This window comes from Aspergillus karnatakaensis (genome assembly GCF_047715665.1).
Source record: "Aspergillus karnatakaensis strain CBS 102800 unplaced genomic scaffold BJY04scaffold_23, whole genome shotgun sequence".
NCBI lineage: Eukaryota > Fungi > Ascomycota > Eurotiomycetes > Eurotiales > Aspergillaceae > Aspergillus > Aspergillus karnatakaensis.
In genome coordinates, this window is record NW_027395735.1 from 154,429 (window position 1) to 170,199 (window position 15,771).

The 15,771-nt window shown below is 51.1% G+C and overlaps 8 protein-coding genes across 8 annotated transcripts; 4 read left to right on the forward strand and 4 right to left on the reverse strand.

The window, feature by feature from the left end:
• Positions 1 to 116: 116 nt before the first annotated feature.
• BJY04DRAFT_218050 (tRNA (adenine-N(1)-)-methyltransferase) lies at positions 117 to 1,696 on the reverse strand (the record flags this gene model as incomplete). Its single annotated transcript, XM_073716220.1, has 3 exons — positions 117 to 1,187; positions 1,253 to 1,503; positions 1,576 to 1,696. The coding sequence occupies 3 exons, from the start codon at positions 1,694 to 1,696 to the stop codon at positions 117 to 119; spliced, it is 1,443 nt and encodes a 480-aa protein (XP_073571417.1).
• Positions 1,697 to 1,986: 290 nt separating this feature from the next.
• Positions 1,987 to 3,399, forward strand: BJY04DRAFT_188426 (putative Phosphoserine phosphatase). The gene is made up of 6 exons (XM_073711222.1): positions 1,987 to 2,281; positions 2,338 to 2,351; positions 2,410 to 2,486; positions 2,541 to 2,843; positions 2,894 to 3,042; positions 3,090 to 3,399. Exons 1-6 carry the CDS (start codon positions 2,194 to 2,196, stop codon positions 3,215 to 3,217), a joined length of 759 nt encoding a protein of 252 aa, XP_073571418.1. The 5' UTR covers positions 1,987 to 2,193; the 3' UTR covers positions 3,218 to 3,399.
• Positions 3,395 to 5,508, forward strand: BJY04DRAFT_188431 (metallophosphoesterase family protein). Its single transcript, XM_073711223.1, has 3 exons — positions 3,395 to 3,588; positions 3,681 to 5,056; positions 5,116 to 5,508. The coding sequence occupies exons 1-3, from the start codon at positions 3,574 to 3,576 to the stop codon at positions 5,369 to 5,371; spliced, it is 1,647 nt and encodes a 548-aa protein (XP_073571419.1). The 5' UTR covers positions 3,395 to 3,573; the 3' UTR covers positions 5,372 to 5,508.
• Positions 5,509 to 5,756: 248 nt separating this feature from the next.
• BJY04DRAFT_188434 (uncharacterized protein) lies at positions 5,757 to 7,060 on the reverse strand. The gene is made up of 3 exons (XM_073711224.1): positions 6,693 to 7,060; positions 6,568 to 6,609; positions 5,757 to 6,516 (listed from the first exon to the last, which is right to left on the reverse strand). The coding sequence occupies exons 1-3, from the start codon at positions 6,744 to 6,746 to the stop codon at positions 5,899 to 5,901; spliced, it is 714 nt and encodes a 237-aa protein (XP_073571420.1). The 5' UTR covers positions 6,747 to 7,060; the 3' UTR covers positions 5,757 to 5,898.
• A 419-nt stretch (positions 7,061 to 7,479) lies between these two features.
• BJY04DRAFT_188435 (dynactin subunit 2) lies at positions 7,480 to 9,244 on the forward strand. The gene is made up of 3 exons (XM_073711225.1): positions 7,480 to 7,603; positions 7,655 to 7,714; positions 7,762 to 9,244. The coding sequence occupies exons 1-3, from the start codon at positions 7,565 to 7,567 to the stop codon at positions 9,079 to 9,081; spliced, it is 1,419 nt and encodes a 472-aa protein (XP_073571421.1). The 5' UTR covers positions 7,480 to 7,564; the 3' UTR covers positions 9,082 to 9,244.
• A 2-nt stretch (positions 9,245 to 9,246) lies between these two features.
• Positions 9,247 to 11,187, reverse strand: BJY04DRAFT_55767 (dolichyl-P-Man:Man(7)GlcNAc(2)-PP-dolichol alpha-1,6-mannosyltransferase). The gene is made up of 3 exons (XM_073720636.1): positions 11,167 to 11,187; positions 10,834 to 11,112; positions 9,247 to 10,779 (listed from the first exon to the last, which is right to left on the reverse strand). Exons 1-3 carry the CDS (start codon positions 11,180 to 11,182, stop codon positions 9,329 to 9,331), a joined length of 1,746 nt encoding a protein of 581 aa, XP_073571422.1. The 5' UTR covers positions 11,183 to 11,187; the 3' UTR covers positions 9,247 to 9,328.
• Positions 11,188 to 11,348: 161 nt separating this feature from the next.
• Positions 11,349 to 11,801, forward strand: BJY04DRAFT_218056 (YOS1 family protein; the record flags this gene model as incomplete). The annotated part of the gene is made up of 3 exons (XM_073716221.1): positions 11,349 to 11,382; positions 11,461 to 11,520; positions 11,590 to 11,801. 3 exons carry the CDS (start codon positions 11,349 to 11,351, stop codon positions 11,799 to 11,801), a joined length of 306 nt encoding a protein of 101 aa, XP_073571423.1.
• A 585-nt stretch (positions 11,802 to 12,386) lies between these two features.
• On the reverse strand, positions 12,387 to 15,442 carry creB (ubiquitin C-terminal hydrolase CreB). Its single transcript, XM_073720637.1, has 3 exons — positions 15,111 to 15,442; positions 15,044 to 15,057; positions 12,387 to 14,985 (listed from the first exon to the last, which is right to left on the reverse strand). The coding sequence occupies exons 1-3, from the start codon at positions 15,189 to 15,191 to the stop codon at positions 12,876 to 12,878; spliced, it is 2,205 nt and encodes a 734-aa protein (XP_073571424.1). The 5' UTR covers positions 15,192 to 15,442; the 3' UTR covers positions 12,387 to 12,875.
• Between the last annotated feature and the right edge of the window lie 329 nt (positions 15,443 to 15,771).

A 15,771-nucleotide genomic window follows, 5' to 3' on the forward strand; every position in this document is an offset into this window, starting at 1 on the left:
GGTAAAGTAGGCTCTTTCAAACCGAGCATGTATTCTAAACCCAAGGTATCTATGATTATGCTATACTACAAAACGTAAATGTTTAGTATAATGTACAAGTAAATAATGAAACCAAGTTAAATAAACGGATCTCTATCCGCCTTCCTCCTCCAAACGCCCACGAAACCACCGCCAACAATTCGCGCCCCCACCTTGGGTCGACAAACAAGAACGGATTCTGTTTTTATCTCTGTGGGAACCGTCGCTCCCTCAGTTTGCGGCTGTGTTTGTGAGGGCGTTCCCTCAACATTCAGCTTCTCGGTAAACGGTCTCTCCGCCGTCTCAGCCTCGACCTCCGAAGTCTCCCAGCCTGACGGATCCGCCCTAGACTTTTTAAGCGCGAGACGAACGTCCCACTCCCGTCCGCCGCTGATCCCAGTCCCGAGCTCAACGAATTTTACAGCCGTAAGCGGGAGATTATCATTCTGAATTATCTGCGCGCATTCGCCGAGCTGGGTGATACTCGGACAGAAAACGAGGACGAAGCCATCATTTTTTAAGATTGGAACGACGTGTCGTAGGCGGAGAGAGGCGGAGGGCATGTCAAGGATTGCGTGGGTGAGGAAAGGTTGCGTGAGTTGTTTAGGAGTAAAAAGAGAGACCGAAGATGTTGGTGGGGCGCGTCGCTTGATCTGGTCCTGGATCCAGTTCTCAACATGTCCGACGTAGAAGTCGACGTTACCGGCGTAGATACCGCGTCGGAAACCGCGAACAAGGGCCTCGGCGTGAGCAGAGTATGTAGGAGAGACATCGACGGTGTGGATGATTGCTCTGCGTTGGGCGCGCCATTGGTCCCATTGTTGCTGAACTATGTTTGTCTCGGGTTCTTGCTGGGTGGCTCGGCCGGTGGTTGTAGGTTCTGCGGCGGGTGGGGGTTCGTCTTGTGGAAGGCGTTTGAAAGGTCTATCTTCGGGTTGCGGTGGCCGGATTGGGCGCCCCTTGAGGTATGTGATTTGGGATTGTGGCGGAATCGTGGGTGGGAGGGTGTTGGCGGCTTGGATTGCGCGGGATAATTGGAGTGTCAGGGAGCCATGGCCTGTTCCGGATTCGAGGATCTCCAGCGGCGGTTGGTTGTCGCCATCAGGACTCGGAGCATTGACATGGATATCTAGGAGGGATACGATGAGGTTTGTGTCGTGGGCGTATATCTATGGTGAATTGATTAGCGGTGTTCAAGCTTGGGGTAAATTGATCGGATGAGGTGCTACAGTACAGGTGTTACAAAGCGCGGTGTCAAGGAGACGTATTCCTCGAGAGTCGGGTGTCTAAGGTAGTACTTCCGGCCTCCATTGACGGCTTTGCCTCCGGCCTTGACCGTAGTGATGCGATTCCGGACTCTTTGGCCGATGATGTCCTTGTGTTGCAGCAGGTGCCCATTTCCATCAGGTGCAACGGTTTTCCCATCTGGCTGAAGAGGACCGGTTAATTTCTCGTTCTTTCCTAGAATCAAAGCCCGATCGCCCTCTAAGTTTGTATAAAGTTGTCAGAACAGGATTCGCGCGTTTCAACTGCGACCGGGCATGGTGGAAGTGGTACCTTTGAAAATGGAGAAATCGGTATTGATTGAAGCCGAAAAGCGGGTTGCTGGAGGTCGCGGCGAGTAGGAAGGCGATGACAGCCCGATAATCTGCCGCAGTGAGCGCAACAGCCGCGCCATTGCTCTGGTCAATTCGGCCAATTCGATCTTGTCTGGGGAGAAGAAGCGGCGAGGAAAAATCGCAGATTGAGAACAAGGCTCCACCATACATAGTCCACTTTGCTTAGTTTAAAATCTATACTCCAGTCAAGTTGATCCCCCTGGGGGCTGGGGTCCAGCGACCCGAAGTCCAGGCTTAAACCGCTGCGATTTATTGGCCTTTTGAAGTTAATTGACGTAGCCCTTCAGGTCTAGTCTCTGCCCTGTCGTGGCCGTCTATTTAGGCCCTCCTTGTCCCTCGTTGACCTGCGAGCCAGGTACCATACACACTTCTCTTTCTTCTCGTACCGCAACAATCCCAACCTATTCACGTCAAGTATGTTTACTAACACCTTCTTTTTATTTACCGGCGAACGTTGAAGGGATTTGAAAATCGTCTACATACTATCCGAAATGGCTGACTCCGTTCACCAGCACCTCATCCTCCACGGCATCTACCCCGCCATACCTCCTCCACCATGGGCTCTAACAATCTTCCTTACCTGAAGAAGAACCCAAAGATCATATTCTTTACAGATTTCGATGGCACCATCACTCTTGAGGACAGTAGGTCCATATTCACTCCAGAGATTGTGTAACCTCGCTAAACGACACGAATTCAGGCAACGACTATATGGTATAGATCCCAAGCTCTCATCACAGACTCGTTATACTAATTCTCCGCCCTCTTCAAGACCGACAACCTCGGCTATGGACAAGAAAAGCGCAAGCAGGGAAATCGCGACGTCCTCGAAAACAAGGCCACCTTTCGGTGAGTAGCGCAATCGCCCCAAGCTGAGACTGAATCCTCATGCTCTTCCCTTAGTGACTCCTTCCGAGAAATGCTCGATAGCGTCAAGATTCCTTTCAATGAATGCCTCGACATCCTCCGAGAGAAGATGCGTCTAGACCCGCACTTCGTCGAGTTCTACTACTGGGCTAAGGAAAACAACGTGCCAATCGTGGTCTTGTCCTCTGGCATGGTACCTGTCATCCAAACCCTTTTAGAGACGTTGCTCGGCCACCCGATAGACGACCATCTTACGATTGTCGCTAATCAAGTTGAAAGCCGCGATGGGAAAGACATCAATACACCCGGGGGATGGCAGATCAAGTACCACGATGATACGTATGGTTGGCTTTCCTAGAGCCTTGGATAAATACTGACCATGGACTTAGCCATTTCGGCCATGACAAGTCCCTGGAGATCAAACCGTATGCTGCGGTTCCCTTCCATGAGCGTCCCACTCTGCTCTATGCCGGCGATGGTGTCTCGGACTTCTCTGCCGCTACGGAGACAGATCTCCTGTTTGCGAAGGCTGGAAGGGGTAAGTTCCCGTCAGGCTTTGTCGTCTGCAGTGCTGACTCTTTTTAGACTTGATCACTTGGTGCGAGCGTGGAGGCATGCCGTACACCGTTTTTGAGGATTGGTCGACAATTCTTGCTACGACAAAGGACATCCTCAGTGGCAAGATCATTGCGAAGAAGGAGCAGAAGGAGTAATAATAGAGGGCTTGTGCCAGCCTGGAGAAGGTAATGCTTGATGACGGTATATAAGATACACATAGATCTAGACGGGTGATATATGATATACCTAGACACATACTGGTCGTATTCGTATCTGTTTGTTAATCTCGGCAATGTTGCCACGCATGTGACCGCCTTCCGCCTTGAGGCCAAGCTCCTCTCTCCCCAGAGAATCGAACGAACCCCTTGAGATGTCCTTCACTCCGGCTCTGCTACTGCACTTCTCGCGCAAGCCCCTGAATGTGCCGTGTGTCCTGGAGTCCCATCATGCTTCAGCGCCCGGCTGTTCTACATATGCTTAGAACCCGCCAGGCGTGCCTTCGACGACGATCATGACACGCCGATTTGTACGAAATCCAGCGCTTGAGCCGCTTTCCCCAAGCTGTGGAGCGGAGATCCCAGAATGCGAAACAGGCTGACCCAAATGTTTTCTCTACAGGTTCGAGCGGGCGTACAGCTCGCAATATTTGCTGCATTTGTATTACTTCTTATTGTTACTTTAGATAACAGATTTCGTGTTCTCCCTGCATCGATCCACGGCCATCTTCCCTCTCACTATCCGGGCTTCGTTATTACAGATGTCACCGTCGTGAGCTGCTCCGTCCTCAGCGTTTTGACGGGTTGCAAACCATCGTCGCCGGGATGGACACAGGTGGAAAAGGACCTGTATTTGCGATCCGGGTGGACTTCTGCTGCGTATGTTCAATTCCAGCGGAAGAAGGAGGAGGAGCTCCTACCCTCGGACAAGGTCGTCCTCGATTTGAAAATCAGCCGACTTGTACCCGAGTATAAAGAGGATCCTAAGGAAGATAAAGAGGAGTGGGAACAGCGTCCGGGAGGGATATGGCTGAAAAGGACAGCCAAGCGACACGCGAGCGATTCACACAGCGCGATCACCTCTATCGATGTTCTTTTCGGTGCGGACGCCGTGGACCCCCGAGTTGGTTGGGAGGTTAGAGATACCCCGGTGTTGCTGGACAGTCGGACAGAGGAGCTGGAAGCGCGAATCTCAGTCCGGAGGGGAGATCCTGTGAAGATGAAGAAACCAGTGCCGAGGATCAACGAAAACGGTCGATTCAAGATCATGCAATTAGCAGACCTACATCTAAGTACTGGTCTTGGAAAGTGCCGTGACCCTGTCCCTGCTGAGCTTGTTCCTGGACAGGGATGCGAAGCGGATCCGCGAACGCTAGAGTTTGTGGAGCGGCTTTTGGAGGAGGAACAGCCAGACTTGGTCATTCTGAGCGGAGATCAGGTTAATGGTGAAACGTCCAAAGATGCACAGAGTCCGCTTTTCAAGTCCGTACAGCTCCTGGTTGATCGCAAAATTCCCTACGCTGCTATATTTGGGAACCATGACGACGAAGGCAATCTTGACCGTCATCAATCTATGGCCCTACTAGAAGACCTACCATACTCGCTCTCATCGGCTGGCCCCGAAGACGTAGATGGTGTCGGAAACTATATCGTGGAAGTGCTCGGCCGTGGGACTACCGACCATTCTGCTCTAACTCTCTACCTCCTCGACTCACACTCATACTCTCCCGATGAGCGACAGTTTCGTGGATATGATTGGATCAAACCTAACCAAATCCGCTGGTTTAAGACCACCGCTCAAAGCCTTAAAGCTAAACATCACGAGTACTCTTACATGCATATGAACATGGCCTTCATCCACATCCCCCTTCCCGAGTTTGCCCAGAGAGGCAACTACTTCCGAGGAAACTGGTCTGAACCTTCGACGGCTCCAGCTTTCAACTCCGGCTTCAAAGAGGCCCTCGAAGAAGAAGGCATCCTCTTCGTCGGCTGCGGGCAGTAAGTTCTTCACACAGAATAGCAGCGGGCTTTGAATAATATATTAACGAACCGTACAGTGACCACGCAAACGACTACTGCGCTCTCAGCGAAGACCAATCCAAGAAACCTTCCCTATGGATGTGCTACGGCGGCGGGGCCGGCTTTGGCGGATACGGAGGCTACGGCGGCTTCATCCGTCGAGTCCGGTTTTTCGATTTTGATATGAACCCGGGCCGTGTTGTCACGTATAAACGGTTGGAGTACGGCAAAACTGACGTGAGGATCGATGAGCAGATGATTGTTGATGGTGGTGTCGTGAAGGGCCCTGAGTAAGTTGGTTCAAGCCCAACGACCTCTCTTCTTTTCCTTCTCTGTTATATCATGTAGAAGAGAGTGTTTGAATGGAATAAAAGTTATATTGCCACTGTCGCATTGTGTCTTCTACGGCCGGAGTATCTTTTGTATAGTGGTGTCGCTGGTAGGAGAAGGCCCCAATGGTCGGCGTGCCAACCTCCTTTACGAAACATGATATCTTCTGGATACTTGGTCTGCTAATCACGAAAAAAATTCGACTACGGCAGCTAGTGTTCTAGTGGCCTAATGCCAGCAACAGTAAAGGTGGACACCCTCAGCACATGACTGTGCCCGGATGTTTGACATAATTACACTGTAATAGAGGCATCCTATTTGTTTGATGCATGCTTACCAAAGTATGCGCCCTCAGCTAGCGACGTAAGTAATTATGTCTTATTCAAAAGGTAATAATAACTATCAATAGCAGATATGAAGGTAGTGTCGCCACAGACCTGCCGGAACTACCGCACTCGGATTTACAGCCCCAATCAGTGACCAACAGAACCCTAGTAGGCAATATCATCGTCGTCATTCTGCTCCGGCTGAGGCGGAACAAAGGCATAGATGAGCCTCGCAAGCACATACTCACCGTTATTCGCAACAGCCACCCGCCTAGTATGGTACCTCTCCCCATTCACAATCTCAAAGCCCCAAATCTGCTCGGCAGTCCAACTCGAGTCCAAACTCTCCACGTAACTCTGCAACCACAGACCCTCCCCCTTCGCACCACCCTGCGCATATCCATCACCCGCCGGGTCAACAAGGAACCCTTCCGCCTCGCTCCCATCCGCATTAATTTCCCCCCTCAGGAACCTCCCGATCTTCTCATCCTCGAGATTCGTGCTGATTTCTACATCCGGACAGACCTTGCCATTCAGAGTAGTTCCGCGGATAAGTCGCGACTGGCCCTCGACACGGCCGAAGATGGTGTCAGTGTGCTCGCGCTTCTTCCAGTCTGTGACGCGGAGCTCGGACGTTCCTTGCACGCCGCCGGTAACGACGTTGTCGACGTCAATGTGTTGGATCGATTTGTCGTCTGGGTGCTCGGGGGACTGGTATTGCTTTGTGTTGAGGGTTACGGAGACCCAGGCTAGGGTTGTGCGCATGAACCAGGAGAGGCCTTGCTTGGGGCTTGTGAGCGAGGGCTCGAAAGTGGTGGGTTAGGAGAGGCGTACCATGGCAAGGACAGGGTCCGTTGGATCGGAGATGGTGCGGTCCTGTTATTTACTTATTAGCTATCTGGGCGCCTTGACAGGGGTAGCTTCGTCAGCATAGAGGTATGACGAAACAGCTAACACACCATCGTCCAGCTGCCATTGTAGTTGACGAACGTGATATCGGAGGGAGTGGCCATGTTGACAAGTATCGATATATCTCAAATGAGCAGGGTCAAGAGTCGGGAGCTAAAAGAAAGAATGTATGTATGTATGTAAAAAGGAAGGATAGCTAGGAGGTGGGGTGACGAGCAGTTCTGAATTGAGAACTCTCAAACAAGCGGAGACAGACAAGCTTATGTACCCGGTCCCTGAAGTTAGATCGGTCTTGCAGGTTCACGTTGCGCAGGGGCTCCTGTGTGCGAGTTGAGCGTGATTGCTTGCACCTCCGCAGCAATGGGACTTGGTTTGCTCCGCAGTGAAGGCAGCGAGAAGAGGATCCGCTCCCTCGGCCGAGGCTGTTGGATCATCATGCATGTGGATGCTCCAGTCCATCGGGTCTTGCTTGATTTTTGAGTACTCTAGAATTTTGAGGCTTTTACGGGGCTCGATGTTGAAATCAAGACTTTCTTAAAACCGATATATCAATTGAAAGCGGCATTTTTATGGTCTTCTGCTTGATTACCTACAGAGAGAGTGTAGGACCGCGATAACGTTACTTTTTTGCCCTCCGCATGTGACGATGCTCTATTTACAACGATATAGCTGGTGTAACAGGACAAGGCAGCAGACCGCCATCACAGTATGCCGACAGTCGGAGTACACAGCATACTGGAGGCTACAGAGTACTGCGTAGTGCTACCCCTCATCGAGGATGATGCTACTCATGCTAGTTATCCGGAGCTGCTGTGGGGATCCGCCTTAGCCTCAGGCGGTAAGGCACGCACTTCCCCTTTCACGTGGTCTGGCCAAACAACTTAAGCTTCCATACAATCAACAAATTTCCATTGCTCCAGCCATGGCTTTCAATAAGAAATACGCCGGTCTTCCAGACCTAGTATGAAATACTCTAATCCAAATCTGTAATCCTTTCTTGCTAACTTATAAGGACGCGGCACCTGATATCTACGAGACACCCGACCTGACTGATGAAGCCTCCACACTCCCGGTACGACCAAAAGCTCCAAATCGAGAATCGTTCTAATGCATGTTTAGACAGCTACAATCCGCACAGCCTCCAACGCAGACGATGTGGGCTCAGACCCGGATATCGATCGAGACCCGGTCAATGCGGACGAAGCGCGCGCTCATTTCCTTGGAGCCGCCGTTGACGGCCGCAATGTGAATTTCTCCGACAGCATTGCTAGCAAGCGAAAGTCATACAAGACCAAGGCCCGGCGGAAGCAAAAGCCTGGATACACGGATGATGAAGGCAGTGACAGCGAGAATGAGAGCTTAGCAAGGAAGCTTGCGCGTCTGCAGCGGGAGGTCGAGGAACTGAAAGACGAGATGGCCGCTCAGAAACCGGATACAGAATCTGGTAATGCGCTAGATGGGACAAAAGGCGAGCTAGATGATGGCGTCGAAAAGTTAAGCGAGGCATTGGATGACCTCTACGCCTCTTCACGGGGTGCAGCCCAGCCAAATTCCGCGGCCGCGTTGGTATCTCAGAAGCTCGCGTCAAACCGCCCAACCCAGGTGTCTGGAGTCAGCGGCGCCCAAACCAAAGCTGCAGTAGGAGCTGAAGCCGACACCACCCCATCCGCCGCGGGCATCCTTTCCCATGCCGCATCTTTCGACGCCCGCCTTGTTCTTATTGAGTCCGCCATGGGTATCTCCACGTCCTCAAACCCATTCGTCTCAGAAGGCCCCTCAGATCACCCTTTGCAGCCCGTTCTTCCAGCCCTCGATCACCTCACATCCCGCCTCGCAACCCTAACCACCCTCCTTGTCGGCCCGAACCCCCTTCCCGCGGCACCGACAACCCCTCAAGTCGCATCCTCAACAACCACCACAACCCCCCACCTCGAAGCCCTCTCCACCCGTGTCAGGAAACTAACTGCCGACGCTGACGCCCTTACCCTCTCTCGTAAACGCGCCGTTGATGCCGCTAAGCACGCCCAATCCTCCCGATTTCCTCGTACCGCCTCAGACCTCTCCTTCGCCGCGTCGCCAATTGAGCCCGAGCAATCCGCCGCGCAGCGCGACGAACAAGCAACTAAAATCCAAGCCCTCTACGCAACCCTTCCCACTATTCAATCTCTCCATCCCATTCTTCCTAGTGTTTTAGAGCGTCTGCGCTCACTCCGTGCTATCCATGCTGGGGCCGCGCAGGCTGCTGACTCGCTGGACGAGCTAGAGAAGCGCCAGGCGGAGATGAGTGGGGAGATCGAGCAATGGCGGGAGGGGCTTAAGATTGTGGAAGAAAAGATGGAACAGGGAGAGGCGGCGCTGAAGAGCAACATTGAGCTTGTGGAGCCATGGGTGAGGGATCTCGAAAGGAGGTTGGAGAAGTTGGAAGGCGAGAAGGAGTGAAATACTGAAGTCAAGCAGTACAAATAATGAGAAGCAGTTTGCAGGTGAGACCAATACCCATACCCGTGATAGATTTAGATTGTGTGTGGTGGGAAATGCAGGATACGCCATGTGTATCTTGGTACATACACCCGTTTACGTACATCCATACAATCAACAGTACAACCACAATATTTGCTTTGATCCATATCTTCCCATGCTGGTTATATCCTCCTGAAATAAAGGTTATCAAGGAATCAGCTACAACTCATCCTACCCTTCTCAGAACCCTAATCCTCTCCTCCATCCTTCCCTCAACCCACCACCCCCCAAGCAAACCCCTCGCAAAATCCCTCCTTTTCCTCCAAAGTCCAACAACACCATCCGCTTTACTTCCTAAGAAACTCCTCAAAACACCCTCCTCAAATTCCCCACTAGCCTCCTTCTCCGGCTCCACAAGCTTTATACCCGCAAACCCCGATATTGAATCAACAGTTTCCCACGCATATGTGTGGAATTGGGCAAACTCTGTAGTTTTACCGGATAAGGTGAGGAGGAGTTCTGCTTCGCTGGGCTCGAGGAGGAGATAGTCGAAGCGGGTTAGGAAGGACTGGGACTGGGAGTCAGAGTCTGTGGGGGTTTTGTCATATGTCCATGTAATTTGAGGTTCGTTGTTGTGGGAAGTGGGAAGAGTGTCCTGGTCAATGTTTGACGGGAGTTGCAGGAAGCGGGTGACGCCTGTTTGGCATGCTAGATTGCCTAGATGTACGGATATTGAAAGGGGTGTGTCTCGTGGTGCAACTGAGAGGACGTGGTTGTGGAGTGTGTTTAGGGCGGCAGCGCCGGGATAATTTGCGGCCGAGGCTGGGAGAAGAAGAAACGAGGAGATCCAGAAGGATGCAAGTGTTGAGGCGATGAGGCATAAGGAGAGGAAGCGGTAGATGATGGATTTGGATTTATGCGTCCAAATGTAGGCGGCGCCTAGGGCTGCAGAGGCAGTCAGGGGTGGGATTGCGTAGACGATGAATCGCCATTCCTTATGTGGTTGGGCGGAATAGATGAAAATGTAGGTGAGGGATGGGATGAGAAGTGATGCTGAGATCCGGCGGGTGGCCGGTTGGAGGAGGGAAAGCGGGATAGCAATGATGTAGGTGAGGGGGTTGAGGAGCAGGCGTGGGAGAGCGTTGCTGAAGTAGTAGTGCCATGAGTGGGTGCCCCAGGCCGAGGACTGGCCAGCAAGGACGTTGAATTTGAATGCGGCGAACTCAGGCCAGAGGGGAAACTGCTGCCAGAAAAATGAGTCGAGAGGGATAGTAATGAACAGGCCAAGGAGGAGGCCTAGAATTCCGGCAGGGATGATCTCGCGCTGGATGCCAATGCGTCCTGTTGCGAAGAGGAAGATAGTATGTGTTGCAAGGAAGAGAGCGAGCTCAGCGCGAAAGACAATTCCTGCGATTGTGATCAAGTAAAGAGCCAGCCTGCTGCGCTTGCGGTATGTGCTCGAGCTTCCGGGGGTGGGCAGGAGCGCCGCCAATGCAATGGTCGTCATGCCAAAGGCGAACATATTGGACAATGTCCGTGAAGCATAGTAAATGATATGGAACTGGCTCGCCTGGAACAAAAGGAACCAGGCAGCAGCTGTCCCCCCAGCCGCGCGGCGCAAAGCGCTGGCAAAGTATAGGAGAGACGAAGCATTAAACAGCCCCAATATAGTTCGAGCTATACGAGAATAATTAGCGTATCAAGTGCAGCAAGCCCATAGGGATTATGTACCGAGAAATTGTCGATCAATATTTTGCTTGAACGAGATAATTGGAGAAGAGAGGCCAGAGAGAGCAACAGCTCCAGCAAATGTTCTAGGAACGGCCCCGGGGAATTCGAAGTGGTCATATGCTGCTTTAAGCACAGAAGGGATATTCCGTGATGGAATACCATAGGTCTCAATGTCATGAATAGCCTGGATATGGAACGACTCCTCGACCTTGGTGTATGGGGCTATGGATAGATGCAAGAGCACCAGTGCCGGTATGGCAGCCAGCAGCAGTAGGTAACCTGGGAAACATTTAGTAAATAGAACAATTCAGGGAGAGTTAATAGAGACCCTACCGACATCTCTGAACATCGTGCTGTAGACAACAAAATATTAATGTCGCGTCGAAGAGTCGGAGCGGAGACGGTCTCGGATGTATGCCGTCAGTCCCCTTCGAGTCAATCTGGCAGCTTCACCACTTTCTCTCCTCCCCCGCAAACCCCAACACCCACCAAAAAACCACACATTAAACTCTACAATGTCCTTCTTCGGCCTCGGGCGACTTGTCTACGGTTCGCTATCCCTACTTTTCTCTCCAACACTCAGGCCAAAGCAATTCAACTGACTGACTCTCCGCTGACTCTCCGCAGTGATAATCCTCATAACCAACTCCATCGCAATTCTCTCCGAAGACCGATTTCTCGCTCGGAGTACGTCTCCTCCCTCGTTATAGCCTTTGCAGATATCAATACAGTGTCTAATATCAACATTTATTACAGTCGGATGGGGCCGCACTCAACAAGACCCTGCCTTCGGCGCCGCATACGACAGCACGAGCGTGAAAGCAAAGACTATAAACCTGATTGCTAGTGTGCGGACTGTGATGCGGAGTACGTATTTGCCCCCGGCCTCCATATATGAGCGATCCTCGCCAGCCTCAGAGAATAAACATAGGGGTCTGGCGCCGTGGTCTACTCCGAACTTTAGCTAACGATGTTCCTTGACGGGAAACAGTACCCCTGATCGTGATCAATACAATAATCATCGTTTACGAGCTCATCCTTGGATGAGTGGCGCGGATACCCCTGTTTCGTTTCTGCTTTCAAGTTCAGTCCTACTTTGTCGGGCTTCGGAGAAAAATATTAGACATGCGACTGCATCACAATAACCGTAGCATCGCCCTTTCTGTCTACCCATGCGCCCATTGACCAGACGCCCACGTCGTTGGTGTGCGACCGCCCACCGCTTAGCCACAGAGAGAAGATACTATTTCTGAGGAGTAAGGTGGCTGCGGGACGTAAGTCTGAATGCTTACGCTACCCGGAGCGTTTTAACAGCACGATAAATGGCAAGAAATGGTTGGTGGCGTGACGCGGTTGGGTTATATCTGTTCTTAAGCGTTATATGAATGTATTATGGTTATGAAAGTGCGTGTTCTGTTATGTATAAATGCTCACTCTTATGCTTCTGAGTTATGTATCGGCATGATCTATCCCACATGTATGAGAAGTGAAAATTGCACAGAAGAAAGAGATAATTAGGAATATTTTAGGGCATGCGCATGATCATATCATTCGTATCTAGAACGGAAATGCATGACAACAAGGCAATAAGTATAGACACAAAGTCTCAGTGAGTCTTATTCTCGTATTCGTATCAACAAAAGTGTATTCTTTCTCTTCGAACTGCGAAGAAGGGTGATTGTCTCTAAGATGATCTGAGGCTTGGAAATGAACTATTCAAACAGGGTGGAAATATGTTCCGAACGCCATATTCGCCGAACTGTGTGACCCAGACACGGATATCACAAATAGATGGATCAAATAAGTGAGAAACAGAAGCAAAACACCACACGGATACCTAGCATTTGCTAGATGGGTATGCAAATATCACAAGATGCATGCAAGAAAAGCGTGCAAAGTAACACATGAACTAAAAGAATACCATAGCGTAACAATGCTGTGATATTCAAGTCCAGCTGCGAATGGGAATCTGATGATACATCGAGAAGTATATGTACGGCAACATGTATGTGCAAGGCGGTTGAGGAAACGAGAGACAAAGATTATGACGAGAGAATGTTGAACGACTTTTTCTTGAGGCTGAAGCTTCGCCACTTTCCATGACTTGATCGATCGTGCTTGGAATTTTTGATGGTTGCATGTTCATCAGGTGGAGCTGGTGGCCCTTCGGTTCGGGCAGAGCGTAGGAAATGTTCATTCATAGGTTGCGATTGTGGGCGCGATGGTGGTTGGGATGGTGATGCTGGGTATTCTTGGTCTTCTGAAATTTTGTTCGCGGAGTGGTTTCCGTTCGGCAACGCTGGAATTGGAGGTAGGGAGCTTCGATGCTCTTTGTCCTTGTTTAATCGATGGCTTAGACTCCTGAACCGACCCAGCCCTCCGGCAGACTTCTTCGATGAGCCGTTCTCAGAATGATTGCGTCGGTCTTCGTCTTCCTTGGTCGCTTTACTTGCTTCCAGGGCTGCCTTCAACTCATCTTCTTCACGCCGTTGTCTATCCTTGAATCTGGTCTCAATTTCCTTCCTGCGTTGTTTTTCCTTCTCTTTCTCTGCAGCCTTCCGCTCTTTCTCTCGCTCCTTTTCTTCGCGCGCTCGGTCTTTTCGAGATTGTACGTCGCTCTTTTTCGACTTGAGGGGGCTTGGGGGTGTCTCGGGAATTGGCGGGACGGGAGGTAGAGAAGTGACAGGAGTCTGAACCGGAGCGGCGGAGGGAAGGCTATCAGTGTCGGTATGTTCGTGATGTGTCGACAGCTGGGGGGCAGTTGGGGCTCGTTTTAGACCTGTAAAACGGTCATGCTCCTCGTGAGTTGGCAATTGAGAGGCGCTGTGGACGTGAGCAAGCGAGGGCGAAGTAGCAAAACCGTTCTGCTTGAGCGTAGATGCGTTCACTTCCGCTGGAGGCTCCATATTCTCCTGTTCCTGTTCCTTCATCACAGCTTCCATGGTGGTCTCCTGGTAGAACAGTACGTACGCGCAGGCTAAGCCCGGCTTGTCACCGAAGAAGTTGCGCACGTAGCTCTTGTCCACAGGCTCCACCATCTCGTCATCGAACAACAACCATCCCCTATCTTGGGTCTTGATAATAGAAACATAGTGTCCGTGATACGGCCCACCACCAATGTGTACAACCACAGCATATAGCTCGTAGAGACGATCGGGATCTTCAGCATCGTCGGTCGTGTTGAAAAGACGGAGGTGGTAAGGGTAAACGACTCTATGGAAGAGTTTCTGAAGACGTTGTAGATCTTCGGTGTACTTGAATCGCTTAAGATGTAAAGCCAAGATCCGAGGAAGGCGTTTGATTTTCATTCGCTTCTCTGCCTCCTGGAGTCCACCACAATTATCACAGTGAAATTTGTTTCTCTCACAAAGCATCTCCTCTGCTGAGAATTTTCTCAGACACGAGGTAACTGACGAATGCTGTTCTAAATCGACGGATAAGTCTAGGAAAACTTCATCACGCTGGGAGGCCTTTTCGCAAGTGAGGCACTGGGTTTCGGACGTCAGAAGACCCTCGAACAATTCGTGGACCCAGCGCGTAGTGTTGGGCGTTTTCAGGCCCGAACTAGATGACGGCTGCAGAGACTCAGAGCTTTCGGCAGCGGGAAGAAGCCTATCCGGTGCAGGCAGTGCCGGGGCCTGTTCGACATTAAGAACTACCTCATTTAGCAGCAGATTAAGAAACTCGTGTGCATCCTGGTGCATAGCTGTCCGAAACATCTCATTCTCCCGGCGGAGCACTTCTAAGAAATGTTGTGGCCGGATTATGCCTATTCGGGATTTACTCCCAACGACCGATTCAAAGATGTCCTTCAGTGAAGAGAACAGGGTTTCAGGCATGTCGTAACTGTTGGAATTGTTCGCGGTTTCGAGAAGAGGGAGGGTCTGCAGAGCAATCTTCTTCTTGTATTCTGGTGAGTCCTTGTCTTCGGGCTTCTGCTGAGGGTTCGGAGGCTGTCCAGGCCGGGGAGAGGTGGCCGCTTTCTGCTTTTCTAAGGCCTCCGCTTCCAATCGTGCATTTGGATCTTGGTATTTGAGTGACTTAGCCAAGGCTGCTTCTAAACTCTCGACCGGTGTCCGCTTGGGAAAGTTGAGAACGGCTTCCCGAAAGGGTACGGAGTAGTAAAGGCACTGTAGAATCGAGTTACAATAACTAGAGCAATTCGTTAATGAACTGAGCCCGATGTGTATGCTATCCAGCAGACACCTACCATGTATTTCCAAACTATGAGGCGGCAATCAGTCGATGTTCAATTAAACAATTCCAGCAAGACTTACATTTTCCATCCCAAAGAACTTGTCGCTTCCATCCTCACGAATCGGACCCAGCTCAATAAGCATCTTCTCTAAAGGGGTCATCGGAAGCGGCTGGGGCTCCTTCTTTGGGGGAGGGACCCCGACTGCGGGTGCAGCAGCCTGGAAGATGTTAGCATATTACGGTGGAACAATGAATAATTCAGTATCAAGTCACGGAAAGCTGAGCCATTCCGGTGGTCTACGAGTGAACAAAATATGACAGGCTTGGCGACAACAAGCAGATGGCGCAGGCGTAAAGATAGACCAAAGCCAAAGAAGGTATAACCAAGAGACTCACCACATCTTTCCGGAAACTTTTTAGGAATGATCCCATGATTGTCGCCAGTTATCTTGAACCGTAGCGACCGCCGTCATCTGGCGACCGAAGCGGGGAAAGAAGCCGCTGCCCAGTCCGCTATACACAGCGAGTGTTGCCTGAAGAGTCGGCGAACGGTTCGAGTATGCGACAGTCGCACGCGGAGTAGACGGCGGGCGGATCAGAAAATACGGCGTATAGAATGGAACGAATGACACCGAGACACGTGAAGAAACGTCCGGGGCAATTCACGAATCTCACTTGAACGTGGCGAGGAGGGTTGGGGAAGTGAGCGAACGGAATTATAATATGGGGCGGAAACGTGAG

What these genes read in the sequence shown, in the direction of transcription:
- BJY04DRAFT_188426 (XM_073711222.1), top strand. Translation starts at nt 2,194, where the DNA reads ATGGGCTCTAACAATCTTCCTTACCTGAAGAAGAACCCAAAGATCATA. An exon ending in GAAAACAAGGCCACCTTTCG is followed by an intron (nt 2,487 to 2,540) that starts GTGAGTAGCGCA and finishes CTCTTCCCTTAG; the next exon opens with TGACTCCTTCCGAGAAATGC. An exon ending in GTTTGCGAAGGCTGGAAGGG is followed by an intron (nt 3,043 to 3,089) that starts GTAAGTTCCCGT and finishes GACTCTTTTTAG; the next exon opens with ACTTGATCACTTGGTGCGAG.
- BJY04DRAFT_55767 (XM_073720636.1), bottom strand. An exon ending in TATTGATCGACAATTTCTCG is followed by an intron (nt 10,780 to 10,833) that starts GTACATAATCCC and finishes ATTCTCGTATAG; the next exon opens with CTCGAACTATATTGGGGCTG.
- BJY04DRAFT_188435 (XM_073711225.1), top strand. Translation starts at nt 7,565, where the DNA reads ATGGCTTTCAATAAGAAATACGCCGGTCTTCCAGACCTA. An exon ending in ACGCCGGTCTTCCAGACCTA is followed by an intron (nt 7,604 to 7,654) that starts GTATGAAATACT and finishes CTAACTTATAAG; the next exon opens with GACGCGGCACCTGATATCTA. An exon ending in ATGAAGCCTCCACACTCCCG is followed by an intron (nt 7,715 to 7,761) that starts GTACGACCAAAA and finishes ATGCATGTTTAG; the next exon opens with ACAGCTACAATCCGCACAGC.
- BJY04DRAFT_188434 (XM_073711224.1), bottom strand. Translation starts at nt 6,746, where the DNA reads ATGGCCACTCCCTCCGATATCACGTTCGTCAACTACAATGGCAGCTGG. An exon ending in ACAATGGCAGCTGGACGATG is followed by an intron (nt 6,610 to 6,692) that starts GTGTGTTAGCTG and finishes AGTAAATAACAG; the next exon opens with GACCGCACCATCTCCGATCC. An exon ending in CGGACCCTGTCCTTGCCATG is followed by an intron (nt 6,517 to 6,567) that starts GTACGCCTCTCC and finishes ACAAGCCCCAAG; the next exon opens with CAAGGCCTCTCCTGGTTCAT.
- creB (XM_073720637.1), bottom strand. Translation starts at nt 15,191, where the DNA reads ATGACCCCTTTAGAGAAGATGCTTATTGAGCTGGGTCCGATTCGTGAG.
- BJY04DRAFT_188431 (XM_073711223.1), top strand. An exon ending in CTCTTCGTCGGCTGCGGGCA is followed by an intron (nt 5,057 to 5,115) that starts GTAAGTTCTTCA and finishes CGAACCGTACAG; the next exon opens with TGACCACGCAAACGACTACT.